At 42.8% G+C, this 21208-nt stretch overlaps 1 protein-coding gene across 1 annotated transcript; it reads right to left on the minus strand.

The window, feature by feature from the left end:
- Nucleotides 1-2008: 2008 nt before the first annotated feature.
- Nucleotides 2009-20238, minus strand: LOC139558731 (zinc finger protein 721-like). The gene is made up of 2 exons (XM_071374107.1): nucleotides 19367-20238; nucleotides 2009-7620 (listed from the first exon to the last, which is right to left on the minus strand). The coding sequence occupies exon 2, from the start codon at nucleotides 7173-7175 to the stop codon at nucleotides 3144-3146; it is 4032 nt and encodes a 1343-aa protein (XP_071230208.1). The 5' UTR covers nucleotides 7176-7620; nucleotides 19367-20238; the 3' UTR covers nucleotides 2009-3143.
- Between the last annotated feature and the right edge of the window lie 970 nt (nucleotides 20239-21208).

Below are 21208 nucleotides of genomic sequence, written 5' to 3' on the forward strand. Positions count from 1 at the left end.
GTATTTCGGATCAATTTTATGTTATTTGAATGAACTTTTTTTTGTTGCTTTTCTTTCAAAAACAAGGACATTTCTAAGTGACCCTAAATACCCCATATAGACAAAGCAAAAACAGGTTTAGACATTTCTGCAACTCGATTAAAAAATAAAACATAAATATCACATTAACATAATTATTCATAACTTTGTTGAAGCACCTATGGCAGCAATTACAGCCTAGAGTCTTCTTGGGTATGACGCTACAAGCTTGGCACTCATGTATTTGGGGAGTTTCTCCCATTCTTCTCTGCAGATCCTTTCAAGGTCTGTCGGGTTGGATGGGGAGCATCGCTGCACAGCCATTTTCAGGTCTCTCCAGAGATGTTCGATAATGTTCAAATCCGAGCTCTGGCTGGGCCACTCAAGGACATTAAGCGACTTGGCTGTGTGCTTAGGGTTGTTGTCCTGTTGGAAGGTAAACCTTCGCCCAAGTCTGAGGTCTTGAGCGCTCTGAAGGAGGTTTTCAACAAGGAGCTCTCTGTACTTTGCTCCGTTCATTTCCCCTCAATCCTGCCTAGTCTCCCAATCACTGCCGTTGAAAACATCCCCACAGCATGATGCTGCCACCACCATGCTTCACCGTAGGGATGGTGCCAAGTTTCCTCCAGACGTGACACTTGGCATTCAGGCCAAAGAGTTGAATCTTGGTTTCATCAGACCAGAGAATTTTGTTTCTCATAGTCCGAGTCCTCTAGGTGCCTTTTGGAAAACTCCAAGCAGGCTGTCATGTGCCTTTTACTGAGGAATGGCTTCTGTCTGGCCACTTTACCATAAAGGCCTGATTGGTGGAGTGCTGCAGAGATGGTTGTCCTTCTGGAAGGTTCTCTCATCTCCGCACAGGAACTCTGTCAGAGGGACCATCGGGTTCTTGGTAACCTCCCTGACCAAGGCCCTTCTCCCGATTGCTCAGTTTGGCCGGGCGGCCAGCTCTAGGAAGTCTTGGTAGTTCCAAACTTCTTCCATTTAAGAATGGAGGAAACTGTATTCTTGGGGACCTTCAATGGGGCATACATCTTTTGGTACCTTTCCCCAGATCTGTGCCTCGACACAATCCTGTCTTTGAGCTCTACGGACAATTCCTTTGTCCTCATAGCTTGGTTATTGCTCTGACATGCATAGTCAACTATAGGACCTTATATAGAAAGGTGTGTGCCATTCCAAATCATGTCCAATCAATTCAATTCACCAAAGGCGGACTCCAATCAAGGTGTATAAACATCAAGGATGATCGATGGAAACAGGATGCACCGGAGCTCAATTTCCAAGTCTCATAGCAAAAGGTCTGAATACTTATGTAAATAAGGTGGGGTTTTTTTTATAGACATTTGCCAACATTACTAAAAACCTGTTTTCACTTTGTCATTATGGGATATTTTGTGTAGATTGATGAGGGTGAAAAAAATATTTTTTAGAATAAGGCTGAAATGTAACAAAATATGGAAAAAGTCAAGGGGTCTGAATACTTTACGAAAGCACTGTATATGAAAGTAAATAATCAGCGAACTGTTTAGGAGTGGTCATTTGTGCTTTGGCAAAAATTTCTCTCAATTTAAATCAGTGGTATTCAAACTTTATCAGCGCAGAGCCCATTTTTTGGGCCAGAATTTCTACCAACCCCACCCACTCAAACAAATAGTGTAATCAGTCCACTTAAACATTTTGCATTAAAGCTTACTTAATTTTTCAATTTGAAATTATTTTTACTACATCAGGGATAGCGCGTAGAGACATTTAGGATTTCCAGCCTTCTTCATTGTGTAGGTAAAATGTTATTTGAATTCAAAACAGCATTTGAAGGGAACAACCGATGAGCAGCAGGTGCTTCTCAGGGTTGCTGCTAATCTTCCAATCAGGGATGTGGGTTTCTGGTCTACCTGTATACAAATTAGACCCCCATTGCATTTCCCTCGCGTCCCCACTAGGGGGCGACTTCAAATACCACTGATTTAAATAAAAAGGAAAGGCATGAGATTTTTTATTTTTTATTAGATTTGAGGGTTTCAACAATTCACTTTAGGCAAAGAAAAGGATAGTTATTTAGTAATAATATTTAATGTTTTAGTTTACTGAAAGGAAAACACTGGGGGACAGGACCTAGGTAATGAACAATGTGTATGCGTGTTACGGGATAGGGCTTAACTGTGGCAAAGGGTTGGTAAAAGGGGGAGAGAAAAATCACATCGATATATATACTCGTCATCATCCCATTGTTTTACAAAGACAGTCCCCAAACCCATTCCCACCCACCCATAGAATAGCAACAATGACAAAATAAATGATACTTGGGAGTATATATATAAAAAAAAAAAAGGCAAATAAACAATATATAATAAAATATAATACGAATTGTACAGTATTCTCCGGTTGTTCCCATTGACCCTTTCCATTCCTGACACCTAAGTCCCATTAATGTTTTCCCACATATATATATATATATATGATGGAATAGTTTACAGAAAAATGCTCTCTCATTCCATTCTGATCCCTTTCAACCTATTCAGCTAGTCAGTTTTGCAAAATTTAACCGAATGTTTGAAAAGATACCTCCAGTTACACTAAGTGATTTGGTAAGTCAAGTTTCATAACAGGAGTGACTTAATTGACTTCCTTTTTCGGATAAATTGCTTCTTAGAATGACTGGCCTGTTTTACCGGCCAATTTTTTAGCTTCAGGCCAAACATCTGTATGAAAAATAATCTCTACAGGGAACAAAGAAAGAAACACATAGTACAGAACGAGACAAAGACTATACTGTTTAACTGTGAATAATGACAGAAAACATAAAACATCAGTACTTTTGGTACTCGACTCTTACTAGTATGCATTCATAATCCCAGCGCAAACACAGCTAACAAAAACGATACTGTGGTTGAAAGCATTTTAGAAGAGGTGCTACTCAAACACTCAGATCCAGAATACTCTCTCCCCTTTGGGGAAGCAAAGACCGGTGGATGGTGCTTTTGATGTGAGCCTTTAAAAGTCTTCTTACAAACATCTCTGCTATATTAAGGATTGTATGGGATGTAAGCCTGTTGCCCACATCTTTAAAACTTGCTAGTTCTTGCTTGCTTTTTAGTTTAAAAAAATCCTACACTAGAAAATAATTAGTGGCTGTATTCAGTCACCACTGTTGTTCTCCCAGGCTGGCCCTCCTGGCCCTCTTTTTCCGCCGTCTTCTCAACAACCTCTCTTGGGGGCAAGTTCACTTTCAAGGCCCAGCTTCCACTACCTAACAGAGATTGACCCTGGCATGCGACGCTGTGCCTCTCCAGGAGAGATCCATTCCAGAAGCGGGAGCGGCATTTGGGACATGAGAACCGCCCTTGGGAAAGGTGAAGTCCACGATGAATGAGGGCTTTCCGTAACGTCCGAGAACGCTTTCCGCAGACCGAGCACTTCAGACGGGCTTGGTGGCCGTTATTTCTTGGAGGATGCCTCACAGAACGATGGAGCAAAAGTTTGGCCTGACTGGCGAATGTGGTGCTGGGGCAGTACTGGCATGGAAAACGTTTTATGGGAACTTCCATAGATGACAGCCCACTGACTTTAACCACACCTCCGCACCATTGTCTAACTCTATACCCTCCTCTCATCCTCAGGAGCTGGGCGAGCAGTTTCTTTTGCTTAAGCTTTTCATGCATTATTCCCTTTTTCCGCTTCATCACTTTGAGTCTCCTGCTCGTGGCCTTATTCAAGGCAACCCCTACTAGTTGCCCCCCTCTCATTATACTTTGATATTCAACCCTCCTTTTTTTCTCTCTTTTTCTCTTGCCACCAACCCATCCTTCTTGGGACTGGAACTGAAAAGGGCGGTGTTGACCTTGGGAGGATTGGTTTGGCATGTAGGAGCCTGACGGATAAGTTAAGGGGTGGCCCGATTCAAAAAGAGGGATGTACTGATCTGCTTGGGAAGGATGTTGGGTTCCACTAGCTGGTGGGTTTGCTGACCCGGTGCGGCCCAATCCATGCTGCGATTGCCTGTGCCTGGACAAGCTGTTAGAATAAGCAAAGGCCTTCCCGCATACCTCACAGCAGAAATTCTTTTCACCCCTTATTCCACCACCATGGACAGTTTGTTGATGGGCTGACAGGTGGAACTGATGGCGGAAGGATTTCCAGCATGTTGTGCATGTAAAGAGCTTCTGAGTGGGCTGAGTGGATGAGCTGGACCCCTGAGACTTATCTTGAGGGTACGGATAATAAGATTGAGAGTTTGCTTGATTTCCATCTAGATTATTGACCCCTCCATGGCCTTTAGCAATTTTTCCTCCTGGTGTACCATCCAATTCCACTTTTGTGTGTAATTTTCCATGTCTCACCAAGCTTTGAGCGTAAGCAAACTCTTTACCACATAGGTCACATTTGTAGTTCTTCTGCCCAGAATGCACAGTGGAATGTTTAGTAAGATGGAAGTACTCCCGGAACTCTTTCCCACAAACATCACACCGGTGTGGCTTTTCACCTGTGTGAACACGGTCATGCCGACGTAGGGTCTCACGTCTCCTGAACCCTTTACCACAAACTCCGCATGAATATGGCCGTTCTCCCTCTCCACGACTTCTTCTTTGTCGAACTATGATTCCATCAGGTCCTGGCTCTCTCTTCTGCCGAGGCTTGCGGGGCTTTTTCGGTTTAGCATTCATCATCTGCTGGCTTGGATGGGTTAAAGGGATGGTAGAGCCACTTCCTGATCTGTAGGTCTTGTCGATTTCTGATGTAGATGATGGACCACCTGGTGAGACTCCCATATTCCCAAAGCCAAGTCCTCCAAGCAAACCTCCAATGATGTCTCTTCGCTCCTCTCCTCGACTCTCGCCAGTACTTATCTCGCAGGATGCAGCGGCAGCTGCGGCAATGGCAGACATGGCACTGCTAGTGACCTCATCCTCAGAGTCATCCAATAGAGATGAAAGAGGAAGATGCGGTTGCTGTTGATGGAGATGGTGTTGCTGTTGACTTTGAGGGTGTGGGTGTAAGGTAGGAGCCAGTGGTGCCTTTCTGAGTGTCTGGCTTGACATCCCACTGCCATGGGAGCTCTCTCCAGAATAACAAGATGGGTTAGCCTGCTGTCGTCGGTAGTCATCGACACTGTAGGATGGCTGGTATGATGGCCGGTTCCTTGAATAATCCGTGCCAAATTTGCTCGCGCCATCTCGTTGGTAATCACCTGTACCACTGCCTCCAGCATCCATTACAGTTTTGCTGCTACTCGCACTTGATGAGCTTTGATTTTCACCACTACCACTTGGTCTGGGCCGGGAATTCCTTCCAGGCTTTCCACAGGTGCCAGACGCAGCATGGTTTAGCAAAGAGGTGCTCTCTCGGAAGCAGCGACCACAAGCAGGGCATCGGAAAGGCTTATCATCATGGATCTTCTCATGCCTGGTGAGGGACTCACGGCGGTTGAAAGACCGCTGACAGACACCACATGCAAATGGACGAGCCCCTGAATGGATAACACCATGCTGGAGGAGGTGCCCCCTTTTCTTGAATCCTTTTCCACATTCGGTGCAACAGAATGTTTTGTCTTCGCTTGAAGTGTCTGGCTTGGCATCTTCAGAAGTCAAACCATGACTACGGAGATGCCTGCGAAGGCTTGTAAGATGACTGAAAGTCTTCCCACATTCACCACAGTGGTAGATGGCTTCAGGGTCAGGTTGACAAGGCATGGAGGCCATGGGATTTAGATTTTCAGGTTTAGGTAGCTGTGAATCATTAGCTACCAGCACAGAGGCTGTGGATGAGGAAGGGGCTGAGGAGGAAGAGGAGACCGTTGAGGAGGACTGTTGTGTTGAAGAGAGGACTGATGAATGGTTACCACCAAGGCTGGTTATGGCTCCTCCTACAAGGCCCGGTTGAATGGTTGAATTTTGACTGTGTTCAGTGGAGCTGCTGTGGCAGTTACTACCACTGCTACTGCTGTGACTGGTGCCATCTGCTTTTCTCTGGGGAAGGTAGCCAGCCATAGCCTTCTTTCTCCTGCTACCACCACTTCCACCAGATCCACTGTCTCCTTTCCCTTCATCTTTTGAAAGTGATAAATGGAGTGGTAGAGGGAGGGGCATACCACTAGCCTCTTGTTGCATCAACGAAGCCAGCTGATTGGAGGAGAGAACTGGAATACCTTGGAAATCAAAGCCACCCAGAGACGACGGCTGAGGTGTTGGGTGAAGAGGATGGTGTGGGTGGGTATGGCTGTGAGAGTGAGATAAAGCATGGGGTGCCAATGGTTGCTGCTGCTGTTGAGGCTGGGGAGTGGAGTGACTATGACTGTGAGAGGAGTGAAGAGCTGGAGGTGGGGCAAGGGCTGAGCTCGAGTCACTAGCTCCTTGGCCCAAACCCAAGCCAAGATGATTATGACCCCCTTGTTGAACCAGAAACTGCTCCAGACTGCTGTTGGTCGGGACACCAGAAAGAAAGTACTGATTGGCGGCAAGCATGCAACTGAACTGCTGATGTAAGCTACGTGGATCAGGCTGCCCAACGAGTGGTTGCCCTAGGGAGGAAACTGCACTGCCAGGGTTGTTAGAGGCGGACGATGAGGCTGATGGGGAGGGCGAGGAGGAGGATGGTCCAGGTGAGGCTTGGGGAACAGAGAGGCCAGGGTGTAAGGGTGGCGGTGGGGGAGCAGATGTAACCACTCCTCCAATAACACCAGATCCTCCACTGCTACTACCCCCAAAGTCAAAACGTCCCATTCCAGAGTGCAGCTGCTCCTGGGCTAGTGCTGCTTCTGCAGGGTGAAACGGACGTAAGAATTGTGGGTATCCTGCAGCAGAGCTCCCACTAACACTACTGCTCATCTTGCTGGATTTCCGTGAACTGTGTGAGGATGAGGACTGGCTCTGGTGTGATATTGGTGGAGGTGGGGCACTCATTTTGGCAAATATAGATGAAGAATCAGCAAAAGCATTACTTCTAGACCCCTGAAGAGACCCCAGACCGAGCCCAGATAGAAGAGCCCCTGAGGACTCCCCCTGCTGTTGGTGCTGCTGCTGAAGCTGTTGCTGGTGCTGAAGTTGGACTTGCTGTTGGTGCTGGAACTGTCTTTCCAATCCAAGGCCTTTAAACTGGTGGGCTTGGTGTCCACTTAGCATATCTAGAATGTCCAAGGGGTACTTACTGAACTGGAACATCTCCCACTCACTGATGGGAGGTTGTTCCTGGGTCACTCGCCCTACTGTTGAAGCACAACAATATCGCACCAATAATAATCAATGCTCAATAGCCACAGCTACTGGAAGTAATGCTTCATGAACAACTCTAGAATGACTCGCTGCTACCAATGTCTATCCCTGAACCCCTCTTATACAGATTAATGCCTACTGCTTGCACGTTACAACCAAGAAGAGCAGGTAAAGGTCCGTTTAAATAATAAATTATTTTCCTAATTTGGAATACAATGTATAGAACACAAAGTATAAATAGTATGCAGTCTACGTAGTGTTTTTAGATTCCTTCTATAGTTGTAGTCTTTATTTTTCACTAAAGATGTGAAGCTGTCAGCATCCAGCTGGGGAGTTGAAGGATGAACAGGTGTTCCACTTCGTTGTCTGCCCGTTGATGTCACGATCTCGAAGACTGGGGAAAAACAGAAACATGGATTAAGATAAATAGGCCGGGAGCTTGATAGCGCCTCATCCCCAGAGAATTTACCAAGCATATTTTCAAATTATGTTCAGCTCCCAGTGTTGGCATACATGACCACTTATCGCTAGACAAAACTCTGGAGACCTTCATTTTCCAACTTAAGAATGATCAAAATGTAAACAAACATTTGTGCCTTCAAAAGATTGATTATTTACAAGAACTGTTGCGTAGACCAAAACAGCCATCAACTCTGTTAAAGGTGCATTTGGTAATATAACCAACTGCAGGTATTAAAGGATTACAATCATTTACTTTATTGAAATACAAAAGGGCCTACATTTTCAGGTCATTTCAGGACACTGATTTGAAAGAGAGCAAAAAACAGGACAATGGCCCCAGAGAACCAAAGTTGCTTGTCCGCAGGGTCCTTCCATTTGATTTCAACCACTTTTTGACCTCACCCCTTTTGATATGAAAAAAGCTTTCTATACATATTTGCCTATGGTAGAAGCAGGGGTCACATTAGATTTTAGAAATCAGCATTTCAGGGCTCTCGAGTGGCGCAGCTGTCTAAGGCACTGCATTGGAGTGCTAAGGCACCACTACAGCCTGGGGTTCAATCCCAGGCTATGAAACAGCCGGCCATGACCGGGAGCCCCATAGGACCGTGCTCAATTGGCCCAGCGTCGTTCGGGTTAACAGAGGGTTTGGCCGGGGAGATTTCTGTGGCTCATCACGTTATAGCGACTCCTTGTGGCGGGCCAGGCGACTTCGGTCATCAGTTGAACGTTGTCCCCTCCAACACATTGGTGCGGCTGGCTTCCGGGTTAAGCGAGCAGTGTGTTAAGAAGCAGCGCGGCTTGGCGGGACATCTTTCGGAGGACGCATGACTTGACCTTTGCCTCACCAGAGCCCATTGGGGAGATGCAGCGATGAGACAAAATCATAACTACCAATTGGATATCACGAAATCGGGGATAAAATTCCCAAGAAAATTTTATTATATACAGTACCAGTCAAAAGTTGACACCTACTTATTCAAGGGTTTCTCTTCAATTTTACTATGCTCTACGTTGTAGAATAATAGAGAAGACATTCAAACTATGAAATAACACATATCATGTAGTACCCCAAAAAAGTGTTAAACAAATCCAAATATATTTTATATATTTCAGATTCTTCAAAGTAGCCACCTTGACAACTTTGCACACAATTTGGCATTCTCTTAACCAGCTTCATGAGGATGTCACCTGGAACGCATCTCAATTAACAGGTGTGCCTTGTTAAAAGTTAATCTGTGGAATTTCTTTCCTTCTTAATGCATTTGAGCCAATCAGTTGTGTTGTGACAAGGTAGGGGTGGTATACAGAAGATATCCCTATTTGGTAAAAGACCAAGTCCATATTATGGCAAGAACAGTTCAAATAAGCAAAGAGGAACGACATGAAGGTCAGTCAATGTAGAACATTTCAAGAACTTTGAAAGTTTCTACATGTGCAGTTGCAAAAACCATCAAGCACTATGACGAAACTGGCTCTCATGAGGACCGCCACAGGAAAGGAAGACCCAGATTTAGCTCTGCTGCAGAAGATAAGTTCATTAGCGTTAACTGCACCTCAGATTGAAGAGTTTCTTTGGGCTGCAGAGTTGACGTAAGAGACTAGAGGTCGACCGATTATGATTTTTCAATGCCGATACCGATTATTGGAGGACCAAATAAAGCCGATACCGAAAATCGACCGATTTCTATATATATGTTCATTGTTCATTCAGTATTGTTGTAATTGTCATTATTGACAATACAACATATGACAATTACAACAATACTGAATGAACAATGAACACTTATTTTAACTTAATAGAATACATAAATAAAATCTATTTAGTCTCAAATAATGAAACAAGCTCAATTTGGTTTAAATAATACAAAAACAGTGTTGGAGAAGAAAGTAAAAGTGCAATATGTGCCATGTAAAAAATCTACCGTTTAAGTTCCTTGCTTAGAACATATGAAAGCTGGTGGTTCAATATTCCCAGTTAAGAAGTTTTAGGTTGTAGTTACTATAGGAATTATGACGCGTCAACTATTTCTCTCTATAACATTTGTATTTCATACACCTTTGACTATTGAATGTTCTAATAGGCACTTTAGTATTGCCAGCCTAACCTCAGGAGTTGATAGCACTGTTTGACTTCAAGCCTATGTTTCAAGCATTGCTAAGAGCTGCTGGCAAACGCAGGAAAGTTTGAGTGAATGCTTACGAGCCTGCTGCTGCCTACCACCGCTCAGTCAGACTGCTCAATCAAATATCAAATCACAGGCTTAATTATAATATAATAAACACAGAAATACGAGCCTTTGGTCATTAACATGGTCAAATCCGGAAACTATAAGTTCGAAAAAACTAAACCTTTATTCTTTCAGTGAAATACGGAACCGTTCCGTATTTTATCGAACGGGTGGCAACCCCTAAGTCTTAAAAATATTGATGTTACATTGCGCAACCTTCAATGTTATGTCATAATTATGTAACATTCTGGCAAATTAGTTCGCAACAAGCCAGGCGGTCCAAACTGTTGCATATACCCTGACTGCGTGCAATGAATGACAATTTCCCTAGGTAATACTGCCTGTTAACATGAATTTCTTTTAACTAAATATGCAGGTTTAAAAATATATACTTCTGTGTATTGATTTTAAGAAAGGCACTGATGTTTATGGTTAGGTACATTCGTGCAACGATTGTGCTTTTTTCGCGAGTGTTCTTTTGTTAAATAGTCACCCGTTTGGTGAAGTTGAAGTAGGCTGTGATTCGATGATAACTTAATAGGCACCGCATTGATTATATGCAACGCAGGACAAGCTAGTTAACCTAGTAATATCATCAACCATGTGCAGTTACCTAGTGATTAAGTGAAGATTGATTGTTTTCTTACAAGATAAGTTTAATGCCAGCTAGCAACTTACCTGGCTCCTTGAAGCACTCAAGTAACAGGTGGTCAGCCTGACACGCAGTTTCCTCGTGGAATGCAATGTAATCGGCCATAATTGGCGTCCAAAAATGCCGATTACCGATTGTTATGAAATCGGCCTAAATTAAAGCAGGCCTTCATGGTTGAATTGCAGCAAAGAAACCACTACTAAAGAACACCAATAAGACGAAGAGACTTACTTGGGCCAAGAAACAAGCAAGGGATATTAGACTGAAGGAAATCTGTCCTTTGGTCTGATGAGTCCAAATTGGAGATTTTTGGTTCCAACCGCCGTGTCAGCATTCTGCAGCAATACGCCATCCCACCTGGTTTGCGCTTTGTGGGACTATCATTTGTTTTTCAACAGGACAATGACCCAAAACACACCTCCGGGCTGTGTAAGGCCTATTTGACCAAGGAGGGTGATTGAGTGCTGCATTAGATGACCTAGCATCCACAATCACCCGACCTCAAGCCAACTGAGATGGTTTGGGATGAGTTGGATCGCAGAGTGAAGGAAAAGTAGCAAACAAGTGCTCAGCATGTGGGAACTCCTCATAATTCCTCATGAAGCTGGTTGAGAGGATGCCAAGAGTGTGCAAACCTGTCAAGGCAAAGGGTGGCTATCTAAAATATATTGATTTGTTTGACTTTTCTGGATACTACATGATTCCATGTGTTATTTCATAGTTTTGATGTCTTCACTATTATTCTACAATGTAGAAAATAGTAAAAAAGCCCTGAATGAGTAGATGTCACCAAACTTTTGACTGGTTATATATATACATATATATATATATACACTGCTCAAAAAAATAAAGGGAACACTTAAACAACACAATGTAACTCCAAGTCAATCACACTTCTATGAAATCAAACTGTCCACTTAGGAAGCAACACTGATTGACAATAAATTTCACATGCTGTTGTGCAAATGGAATAGACAAAAGGTGGAAATTATAGGCAATTAGCAAGACACCCCCAAAAAAGGAGTGATTCTGCAGGTGGTGACCACAGACAACTTCTCAGTTCCTATGCTTCCTGGCTGATGTTTTGGTCACTTTTGAATGCTGGCGGTGCTCTCACTCTAGTGGTAGCATGAGACGGAGTCTACAACCCACACAAGTGGCTCAGGTAGTGCAGTTCATCCAGGATGGCACATCAATGCGAGCTGTGGCAAAAAGGTTTGCTGTGTCTGTCAGCGTAGTGTCCAGAGCATGGAGGCGCTACCAGGAGACAGGCCAGTACATCAGGAGACGTGGAGGAGGCCGTAGGAGGGCAACAACCCAGCAGCAGGACCGCTACCTCCGCCTTTGTGCAAGGAGGTGCACTGCCAGAGCCCTGCAAAATGACCTCCAGCAGGCCACAAATGTGCATATGTCAGCATATGGTCTCACAAGGGGTCTGAGGATCTCATCTCGGTACCTAATGGCAGTCAGGCTACCTCTGGCGAGCACATGGAGGGCTGTGCGGCCCCACAAAGAAATGCCACCCCACACCATGACTGACCCACCGCCAAACCGGTCATGCTGGAGGATGTTGCAGGCAGCAGAACATTCTCCACGGCGTCTCCAGACTCTGTCACGTCTGTCACATGTGCTCATGTGCTCAGTGTGAACCTGCTTTCATCTGTGAAGAGCACAGGGCGCCAGTGGCGAATTTGCCAATCTTGGTGTTCTCTGGCAAATGCCAAACGTCCTGCACGGTGCTGGGCTGTAAGCACAACCCCCACCTGTGGACGTCGGGCCCTCATACCACCCTCATGGAGTCTGTTTCTGACCGTTTGAGCAGACACATGCACATTTGTGGCCTGCTGGAGGTCATTTTGCAGGGCTCTGGCAGTGCACCTCCTTGCACAAAGGCGGAGGTAGCGGTCCTGCTGCTGGGTTGTTGCCCTCCTACGGCCTCCTCCACGTCTCCTGATGTACTGGCCTGTCTCCTGGTAGCGCCTCCATGCTCTGGACACTACGCTGACAGACACAGCAAACCTTTTTGCCACAGCTCGCATTGATGTGCCATCCTGGATGAACTGCACTACCTGAGCCACTTGTGTGGGTTGTAGACTCCGTCTCATGCTACCACTAGAGTGAGAGCACCGCCAGCATTCAAAAGTGACCAAAATATCAGCCAGGAAGCATAGGAACTGAGAAGTTGTCTGTGGTCACCACCTGCAGAATCACTCCTTTTTTGGGGGTGTCTTGCTAATTGCCTATAATTTCCACCTTTTGTCTATTCCATTTGCACAACAGCATGTGAAATTTATTGTCAATCAGTGTTGCTTCCTAAGTGGACAGTTTGATTTCACAGAAGTGTGATTGACTTGGAGTTACATTGTGTTGTTTAAGTGTTCCCATTATTTTTTTGAGCAGTGTATATATATATATATATATATATACACACACATATATACATACACACACAATATGCATTTAAACCCATTTCACCTGCATTTTATATTTGAAAGTCACCAAAAGTGATCAGGGGCATGCAACTATAGTTTTACTTCACACAAAATAAATGAATGGTACCCATTAGATTGCAACTCTATTTGGCTTGCATTATGTCAAAGAAATCAGAATAGGCTAGAGCCCAATTGCACCCTTTGACTCATTTGTCAAAGGAAAACTCAGCTGGGTCGTTCCATACAATTTCAACCACTTTCTGACTGCACCCCTTGTGTGTTTAACAAAATCTTTCATACATGTTTGCCCATGGTGGAAATGGCCAGAACGTGACTTTTTGGACCCTTTTTTGACAAACCATTCAGGAGATAGAGGTGCTCAAAGTTGACCCATTTTGCATACCCCACCCTACCATGAGACATCCATGTCTTCATCACTGAAAAATATAAACGATTGAGTTAAATATCATTTGAAATCTTACAAAACAGGGTTGTCAAACTACTCTGATTCATAAAAAAAAAAATGGATTAAAAGACATTAAGTTATCAATTATACTGAAAAATATAAACGCAACATGCAACAATTTCAGCGATTTTACTTAGTAACAGTAAATCTGTCAACTGAAATAAATTCATTAGGCCCGAATCTATGAATTTCACAGGGACGCAGCCATAGGTGGGCATAGGCCCACCCACTGGGGAGCAAGGCCCAACCAATCAGAACGAATTCCCCACAAAGGGGCTTTATTACAGACAGAAATAGCTGTCCGGGTGGCTGGTCTCAGACAATTTAATGTATATAACCTTAATTTAACTAGGCAAGTCAGTTAAGAATACATTCTTATTTACCATGACGCCTACACCGGCCAAACCTGGACAACTCTGGGCCAATTGTGCACCGCCCCGTGGGACTCCCAATCACGGCCGGTTGTGATACAGCCTGGATTCGAACCAGGGTGCTGTAGTGACGCCTCCAACACTGAGATGCAGTGTCTTAGATGGCTGCGTTACTCAGGAGCCAAGGGTAAAAAAAGCCGGATGTGGAGGTCATGGGCTGGTGTATTTACACGTGGTCATGCTGTCTAATCGGCTTCTTGATATGCCACACCTTTCAAATCACAACAGCATGATCATTACACAGGTGCACCTTGTGTTGGGGACAATAAAAGCACATTAAAATGTGCAGTTGTCACAACACAATGCCACAGATGTCTCAATGGGGCGTGCAACTGGCATGTCGACTGCTGGAATGTCCACCAGAGCTGTTGACAAAGAATTTTATGTTTGTTTCTCTACCATAAGCCGCCTCTACCGTTTTAGAGAATTTGTCAGTAAATTCAACCAGCCTCACAACCGCAGACCATGTGTAACCACGCCAGTCCAGGACCGCCACATCCGGCTTCTTCATATGCGGGATTGTATGAGATCAGCCACACGGACAGTTGATTTAACTGTGGGTTTGCACAACCAAAGAATTTCTGTGCAAACTGTCAGAAACTGTCTCAGGGAAGCTCATCTGCGTGCTCATCGTCCTCACCAGGGTCTTGACCTGACTGCAGTTCTGACTCGTAACCAACTTCAGTGGGCAAATGCTCACCTTCAACAGCCACTAGCATGCTGGAGAAGTGTACTCCTCACGGATGAATGGCGGTTTCAACTGTACCATGCAGATAGAAAACATGTATGCATCGTGTTCGCGTCGTGGGCAAGCGGTTTGCTTATGTCAACGTTGTGAACAGAGTGCCCCATGGTGGCGATGGGTTTATGGTACAGGCAGGCATAAGCAACGGGCAACAAACACAACTGCAATTTATCGGTGGCAATTTGAATGCACAGAGATACCGTGACGAGATTGAGGCCCATTGTCGTGTCATTCATTCGCCGCCATCACCTCATGTTTCGGCATGATAATGCACCGCAAGGATCTGTACACAATTCCTGGAACTGAAAATATCCCAGTTCATCTATGGTCTGCATATTCACCAGAAATGTCACCCATTGAGCATGTTCGGGATGCTCTGGGTCGACGTGTACGACAGTGTGTTCCAGTTCCCGCCAATATCCAGCAACTTCGCACAGACATTGAAGAGGTTTGGAACAACATTCCACAGGCCACAATCAACAGCCTGATCAACTCTATGCGAAGGAGATGTGTCGCGCTGCATGAGGCAAATGGTGGTCATACCGGATACTGACTGATTTTCTGATACAAGCCCCATTTTTTTTTATTTGAGGTATCTTGACCAACAGAAGCATATCTATATTCCCAGTCATATGAAATCTATAGATTAGGGCCTAATAAATATATTTCAATTGACTGACTTCCTTATGAGCTGTAACTCTGTAAAACCTTTGAAATTGTTGTGTGTTGCGTATATATTTCTATTCAGTGTATTTTGCAGATATGAAAAAGATTCACCAATAGTTGTTGATCTTGTTGTTGATGTGCATAACTAGGCGAGAGAGCCTACCTTTTCTTTGTTGTTTGATCAATAGAACTGTGAAGTGAAGAACCCAAATGTAAGAGGACTCACCTGGTATTTATATGTTTGCAGAAATCCATTCAGGTGTATTTTGTGACTTTTGGCAAATGCGTTCTAATGATCTAAAGTCACGCTGTTGTTACTGCCTGTAAACACACAGGCCTGTGTGTCAAATGGCTTATTTGCACACAGGCCTACTGTAGCTCGGATTGGCTATGGCGCAATGGTCTCCTGGACGAGACAGATGTTTTTATTAGGTTTTATTTACTGCAGTGTCTTAATTGTGCAAACACACAGCCGCTTTCCCACGTTATATTGCTATAGATTTTTCACAAATGCTTGACTATACGTCATTCCCAAACATCTGTAGAATTTATGAAAATGTGAAAATGACCTTAAGTGCTCAGTTGTCAGAATATATATATTTTTTAAGTTGTCAAATTCCTCCTGGGGGTGTTTAGGAAAAGATGTTTACTAAGATTATGTTGCTAAACACTGTCAGTTCCACTGTAAGCATTGCACGTGTACTACCATTAAGGTACCTCAACTCCACCTTGCAATGTTTGCATTTCCTTCTCATTTAACTTCTCAAAGTATTACCATACTCTTAGCAAAGAGCAATTTCTCAAGCAAGAATTTTACCAGGACTGTCTGGGAGTGAAGAAAACTGAAAACTAGTTATTGGCAGTGTTTTGGAACTTTTATTGGTCTATTAACTCATTTACCGCCTGGTAATGTCCCCAGGGAGGCCAAACTCCATCCTAACACAACAGGCAGAAATTTCAGGCAGTCGTTTTAAACAGCTCTTACACTAAAAGGGCATTATCAACTCCAATTGGCAACATATTTGCAGGTGAATAAACATTTACGCGCATTTACCCTTCAGTGGTGTTTACATCAAACGGACTTAGGAAAATCTGTGCTTACTGCCCCTCCCCAAAAAAAATCATGTACAGAATAAAATTCTAGATCAATGTGTTTCTGTTGCATTTTCAACTCTACCGATAGCTGTCACAAAAACAGTTGCGTTAAAATAGCAAATGTGCCTACTCTGGTCTTGGCACCTGCACTCTAGCCCAGGGTTTCCCAAACTCGGTCCTGGGGCCACCACTGGATGCATTATCAAACGGCAGTCAAGCATCAGTCATGTCACCAGAATAAGACCCTCGATATTTATTGGAAAGCAGCGTCAAACTCATAGCGTGCACTTTCACCACCCCGTGAAGTTCATCATAACTTACTTCATCTGTAGCCTAATAAACTGCATGGTTTCACAAGTCGTATTGAGAGGACCACACACCATATCGTCGCGTGGCTCCAAGTTTGCTTCGATATGATGGTAATTAAATCAGCATTTGTGTATTAAAGGCATTTCCACCGCCATTTATTACATTATCCATTTGACCGAGACAAACATCCCACCATGTCAAATGAACAAAACACCTATCTGTATTTATAATATTGTACCGAAACGTCCTGTTTTCATCACAAAAGTCCTTTTTATATTTATTAAACATGGTTATTTTCACAATTTTATTCTAACCTCAGTGTGGAAATATAAACACACATTTGACTGCACTGGGCCTTTAATTTTTAACAATGGATATTCCCACTCAAGTCAACCATCTTCGTAGAACCATTTGAAAGTTTAAATTTAAACTATTTTCATTTATTTCTTACATTTTATCAGTAAAAGCATGACAGCAACCATTCAAGACAGTATGCTGCGTCTCAACCGATCGCAGGCACAACAAATACCTCAGACGTAAAATAGGGTATAAGCTAAAATGTGAAATCTGAGTTCACGTGTTTAGATAATTGACGTTAAAGAGCCCCAAAAAATGCTTCCCCCCTAATAAATCATACAAACAGGGTTGTTAAAAAGATTTCAAATGATAAACTCAACAGTTTTTTTTGTGAGGAAGACATGGATGTCTCATTGTAGGGTGGGGTTTGAAAAATGGGTCAAATTTGAGCACCTCTATCTCCTGAATGTTTTGGCATTCAGGTCAAAAAGATAACTTTCGGACCACTTCTACCATGGGCAAACATTGAAGGTTTCGTTCAAATCAAAAGGGACCCAGACAAAAAGTGATTGAAATCATATGGAACCGTGCAGCTATTAGGTCAGCCAATCATACGTTCCTCATGCACCTCAGGTTTGCTTTGAGAAGAAGTGAATTTAAAGTGTGCAGTTAATTATGTGCAAGAGAACTCACACTAAGCCAGTGTTTCAATTCTGGTCCTTGGGGCCCACAGAGGGGACACATCTTTGTTCTAGCCCATCACTAATTCAATGAACCACCAAGCCCTTGATTAGCCTAGTTGAGCTAAGGACAAAACCAACTATAAATATATTCAGGGGAAACACTAGTATGGTCAAAATAATCTTTCACCTCCTTTACCTTTTTTCCAGGTGACTTTCCTGACTTGGTTAGAGACATGGGTAATTGGAGGAATGTCACAGGTACCTACCCACCTCACATAGAATATTCATAGGCTACATTTCAATACGGTAACACCAGCAGCGTGTTTAGCAGGATGCAATGTTTTGGAACGGTGAGATAGAAATGTGCAACATGGAACCTACGTGAAATAAGGAATCACGTCAGCTCTATTCTTGGGTTTCAATCTGCAATGTTCAAGAACATTTTGCAACTGAACATGGCCCTGGGCTACACCTAACCTTCAGTGTTTTAAAGTAAATCTCACAGGAACCCCAGGGTAAAACTTCTGCTAGAGTACAACAATGAATTCACAGTGTCCTTCCCCATAACAATAGACACAAAAACAGTGTACCGTCTTGTGGGTAACTTTCTATTATATTTCTTATAGGGCGATAAGATCACCCAACCTATTGCTACCAAACAAGTTAGGTATTATAATAGCCAAGAAAATGCAATGATGAAACATATAACCTAACAGAAGTTGGTACAACTTATAATAACCAAACAAGTAGCCTACTCCATAGATTATTTGTATTGTCATATGAAACTTTAAAAACAAATGTAGGCCATTTACACCAAATAAAGTCTAAAATATTAATGTTGTTCTCATGGAATGACATTCCCTGAGCACTACAGTAAGGCCTAGGCTATGCCTATATCATAGACATTAAGTGTTACCAGTAACGTATGTATGGGTCGGTTTTCTGTTCTCGATCGTTTACTCTTTTTCGGGAGGGCTGATAGAATGCACAAATTGCAGATGTAGGCTATACACTAAAGCCTCAAAGGCAAATTAAATTAAATGCATGTAGCTAGTTATGAAATTCTCTACGATGAACTTTAAAGTCTGAAGTAACAAGAAGGCAATCAAATAGGCCTAAACAGAATGCAGCCTTGGCCTAGGTCAAATCAACGTTTATTGGTCGCGTACACAGACTTGCAGGTGTTATAGCAGGTGCAGCGAAATGCTTATGTTACTAGCTCCAACATTGCAGTAGAATGTCCCGCAAATGCAACCCAACTAAAAACATAACAAAAAGTAGATACATTAGCGAGAATCCAGAATATAAATACATGACATAATTGTGCAAAGTTTAGAAAAAAAAGTGAAAGGCATGCACAGCATTTCATTTTATGATAACATACTGTGCATCATTATGCATAGCAAATTGACAAAACTAAGGATCGCTAACACGGCCATGTCTCGACCTGTAACGTTACCTGATATGTGCTAATTGCTTACTGTTGAGATATTATCAAACATAAGAGAATGTGTTTTCACAAATGTTTAGGTCAATACAATCCTTTGTAAATTATCAGTGACGTTCCCAGTATTCCCTAATAATTCCTGTTGGTCTGTGAAGACCTTGCTTGCCCCACTACAACGTTGTAACGTAGCTACCATTCTAACAATATATTTTAAAACATCTTACCAACAGGTTTGGTGGGATGTATATGGGCTGGAGACTGGTGTATCGCTTTCTTCTTGATCGAAGATCAAAAAGGGGGAACAGGTAGAAACGAATGGGTCTACTTCCATTGATCTTCAGGTAGGTAGCTAACTAGACTAACTTGGGGGGGGGAAACACAAAATTGCAGGTGGTGGCAAAAAAATAAAAAAATGTGCAGTTCGTCATTCGCCAGCTAACGTTAGCAGGCTAACGTTACCTTGTTTTGTTTTTTTTATAGGCGGCTGCCTACAGTTTTCAACCAAAGTAACAAGAAAAAGTTATTTGGATTTGAATAAAGGAGTCTTTCAATCATGTCGTTGTTAGCTAGCTAGCTAATAAATTAGACTCTTGTATGAACGCCTGGTTGCATAGGTAGCCGATGCTAAGCTAACCTAGCCACAAAGATAATATCTAGGTTGATTACTGTCGTTTTAGCGAACATATCTAGCATGCAAATCCCCTGCCAAGATGGTTAAAGAAAAAAATATATCATAAAAAGGGCGCGGGAAATGCCGTGATAACTACAACGGCCTCCTTTTTTTTAATGTCAGATAGCCATTTTTCTTCATCCAGGGAAAAATATTTTCAAAGGCCTGCCTCTCCATCGGCCCAGGAGGGCTATTTTCGACTCGTTGTTAACAAAAACTATTTCCGCTGGGTTGGCCTGCTAATTCAGATATGTCTCTTATTTGAAGCAGATGCTTGAATCGTTAACTCTTCCAAATGAGCCCTTTCTGGAGTTTTTGTCGTATTTTCATTATTTTTCTTCGCTCAAATATTTTCCGCCCCGTGTCAATTTTATGTGTCCCCGTCTCGGGGCTACGGCTGCTAATGTTCTTCTCCTTAAAATGGTAGCTTCCGGTCTGTATTCTATTTCCGGGTAGTGTCACAGGTTAAGAAGTCCGACCAGCTGTATCTGGTTGTGCGTGTGCGTGTTTAACCCAACCAATCTATGTATGGCCATTGCATGGCATTGACAAATACATAATTAAATGCATTTACTTAGTTGAATTATGCATTAGAAAACAGAAACGTTATTATATTCAAATACATTTTTAATCTAGGAAATAGAGTGAATACATTTTTTATAGGAAATATTGCCAGATGAGTTACCATGTGTGCTCATACTGACATCATTCATACTGAATCCACAAGGGTGACAAAGGGGGAAAAAAGAACAAATGACTTCATGTTTTGGTATAAGAAAGGTTGAGAGAACAATATCAAAGTGGCTCACATATTACTAGACACTTAACAGATGTGCATCACATATGTGAGGTAAAGCAATTAGAAATAATTAGTTCAGAGCATTTGGCCCAGAGAGTTTTATATTCCTGGAATTTTAAGTAAACGAGTACAGTGTAATTATAGGGCCATTTTCAGAATTTACATCCAGTTTGAATACTTTAAAGGCACAATCCATTTTTCATCCAAATGGCAGCCCTGCCACTTGATTTGCTATAGCGCTAAGGGATGGGGCTGGATACATGAAACCACTGTCAAGTTCAAGGAGATATGGATGCAAGCTTTTACAGTCCATGAAATCGACATATTTTTAAGCAATACATGTTTGTTTCTTTACAAAGGCATTGTTACAAACATATTTTGGGTTATGATGGGGTAAGTCAATTGTGGGCTATTCAATTCGTGAGGCATTTGATAAATTGTATTATTTAAGAATCAATGGATACATATAATTAATTTTTATTATATTGAACAGCAATATTTAGCAGATTGCACATTTGAAAATTAATTTTCTCTCCCGTAATTGCTGACCTAACTTTAGGACAGGTGAAAGACAGGGCTCCGCACCACCATATAGCT

Source organism: Salvelinus alpinus, chromosome 29 (genome assembly GCF_045679555.1).
Source record: "Salvelinus alpinus chromosome 29, SLU_Salpinus.1, whole genome shotgun sequence".
In the NCBI taxonomy this organism is placed as follows: Eukaryota; Metazoa; Chordata; class Actinopteri; order Salmoniformes; family Salmonidae; genus Salvelinus; species Salvelinus alpinus.

Coding starts and splice junctions, on each gene's coding strand:
- LOC139558731 (XM_071374107.1), bottom strand. CDS start 7,175: ATGTTCCAGTTCAGTAAGTACCCCTTGGACATTCTAGATATGCTAAGT.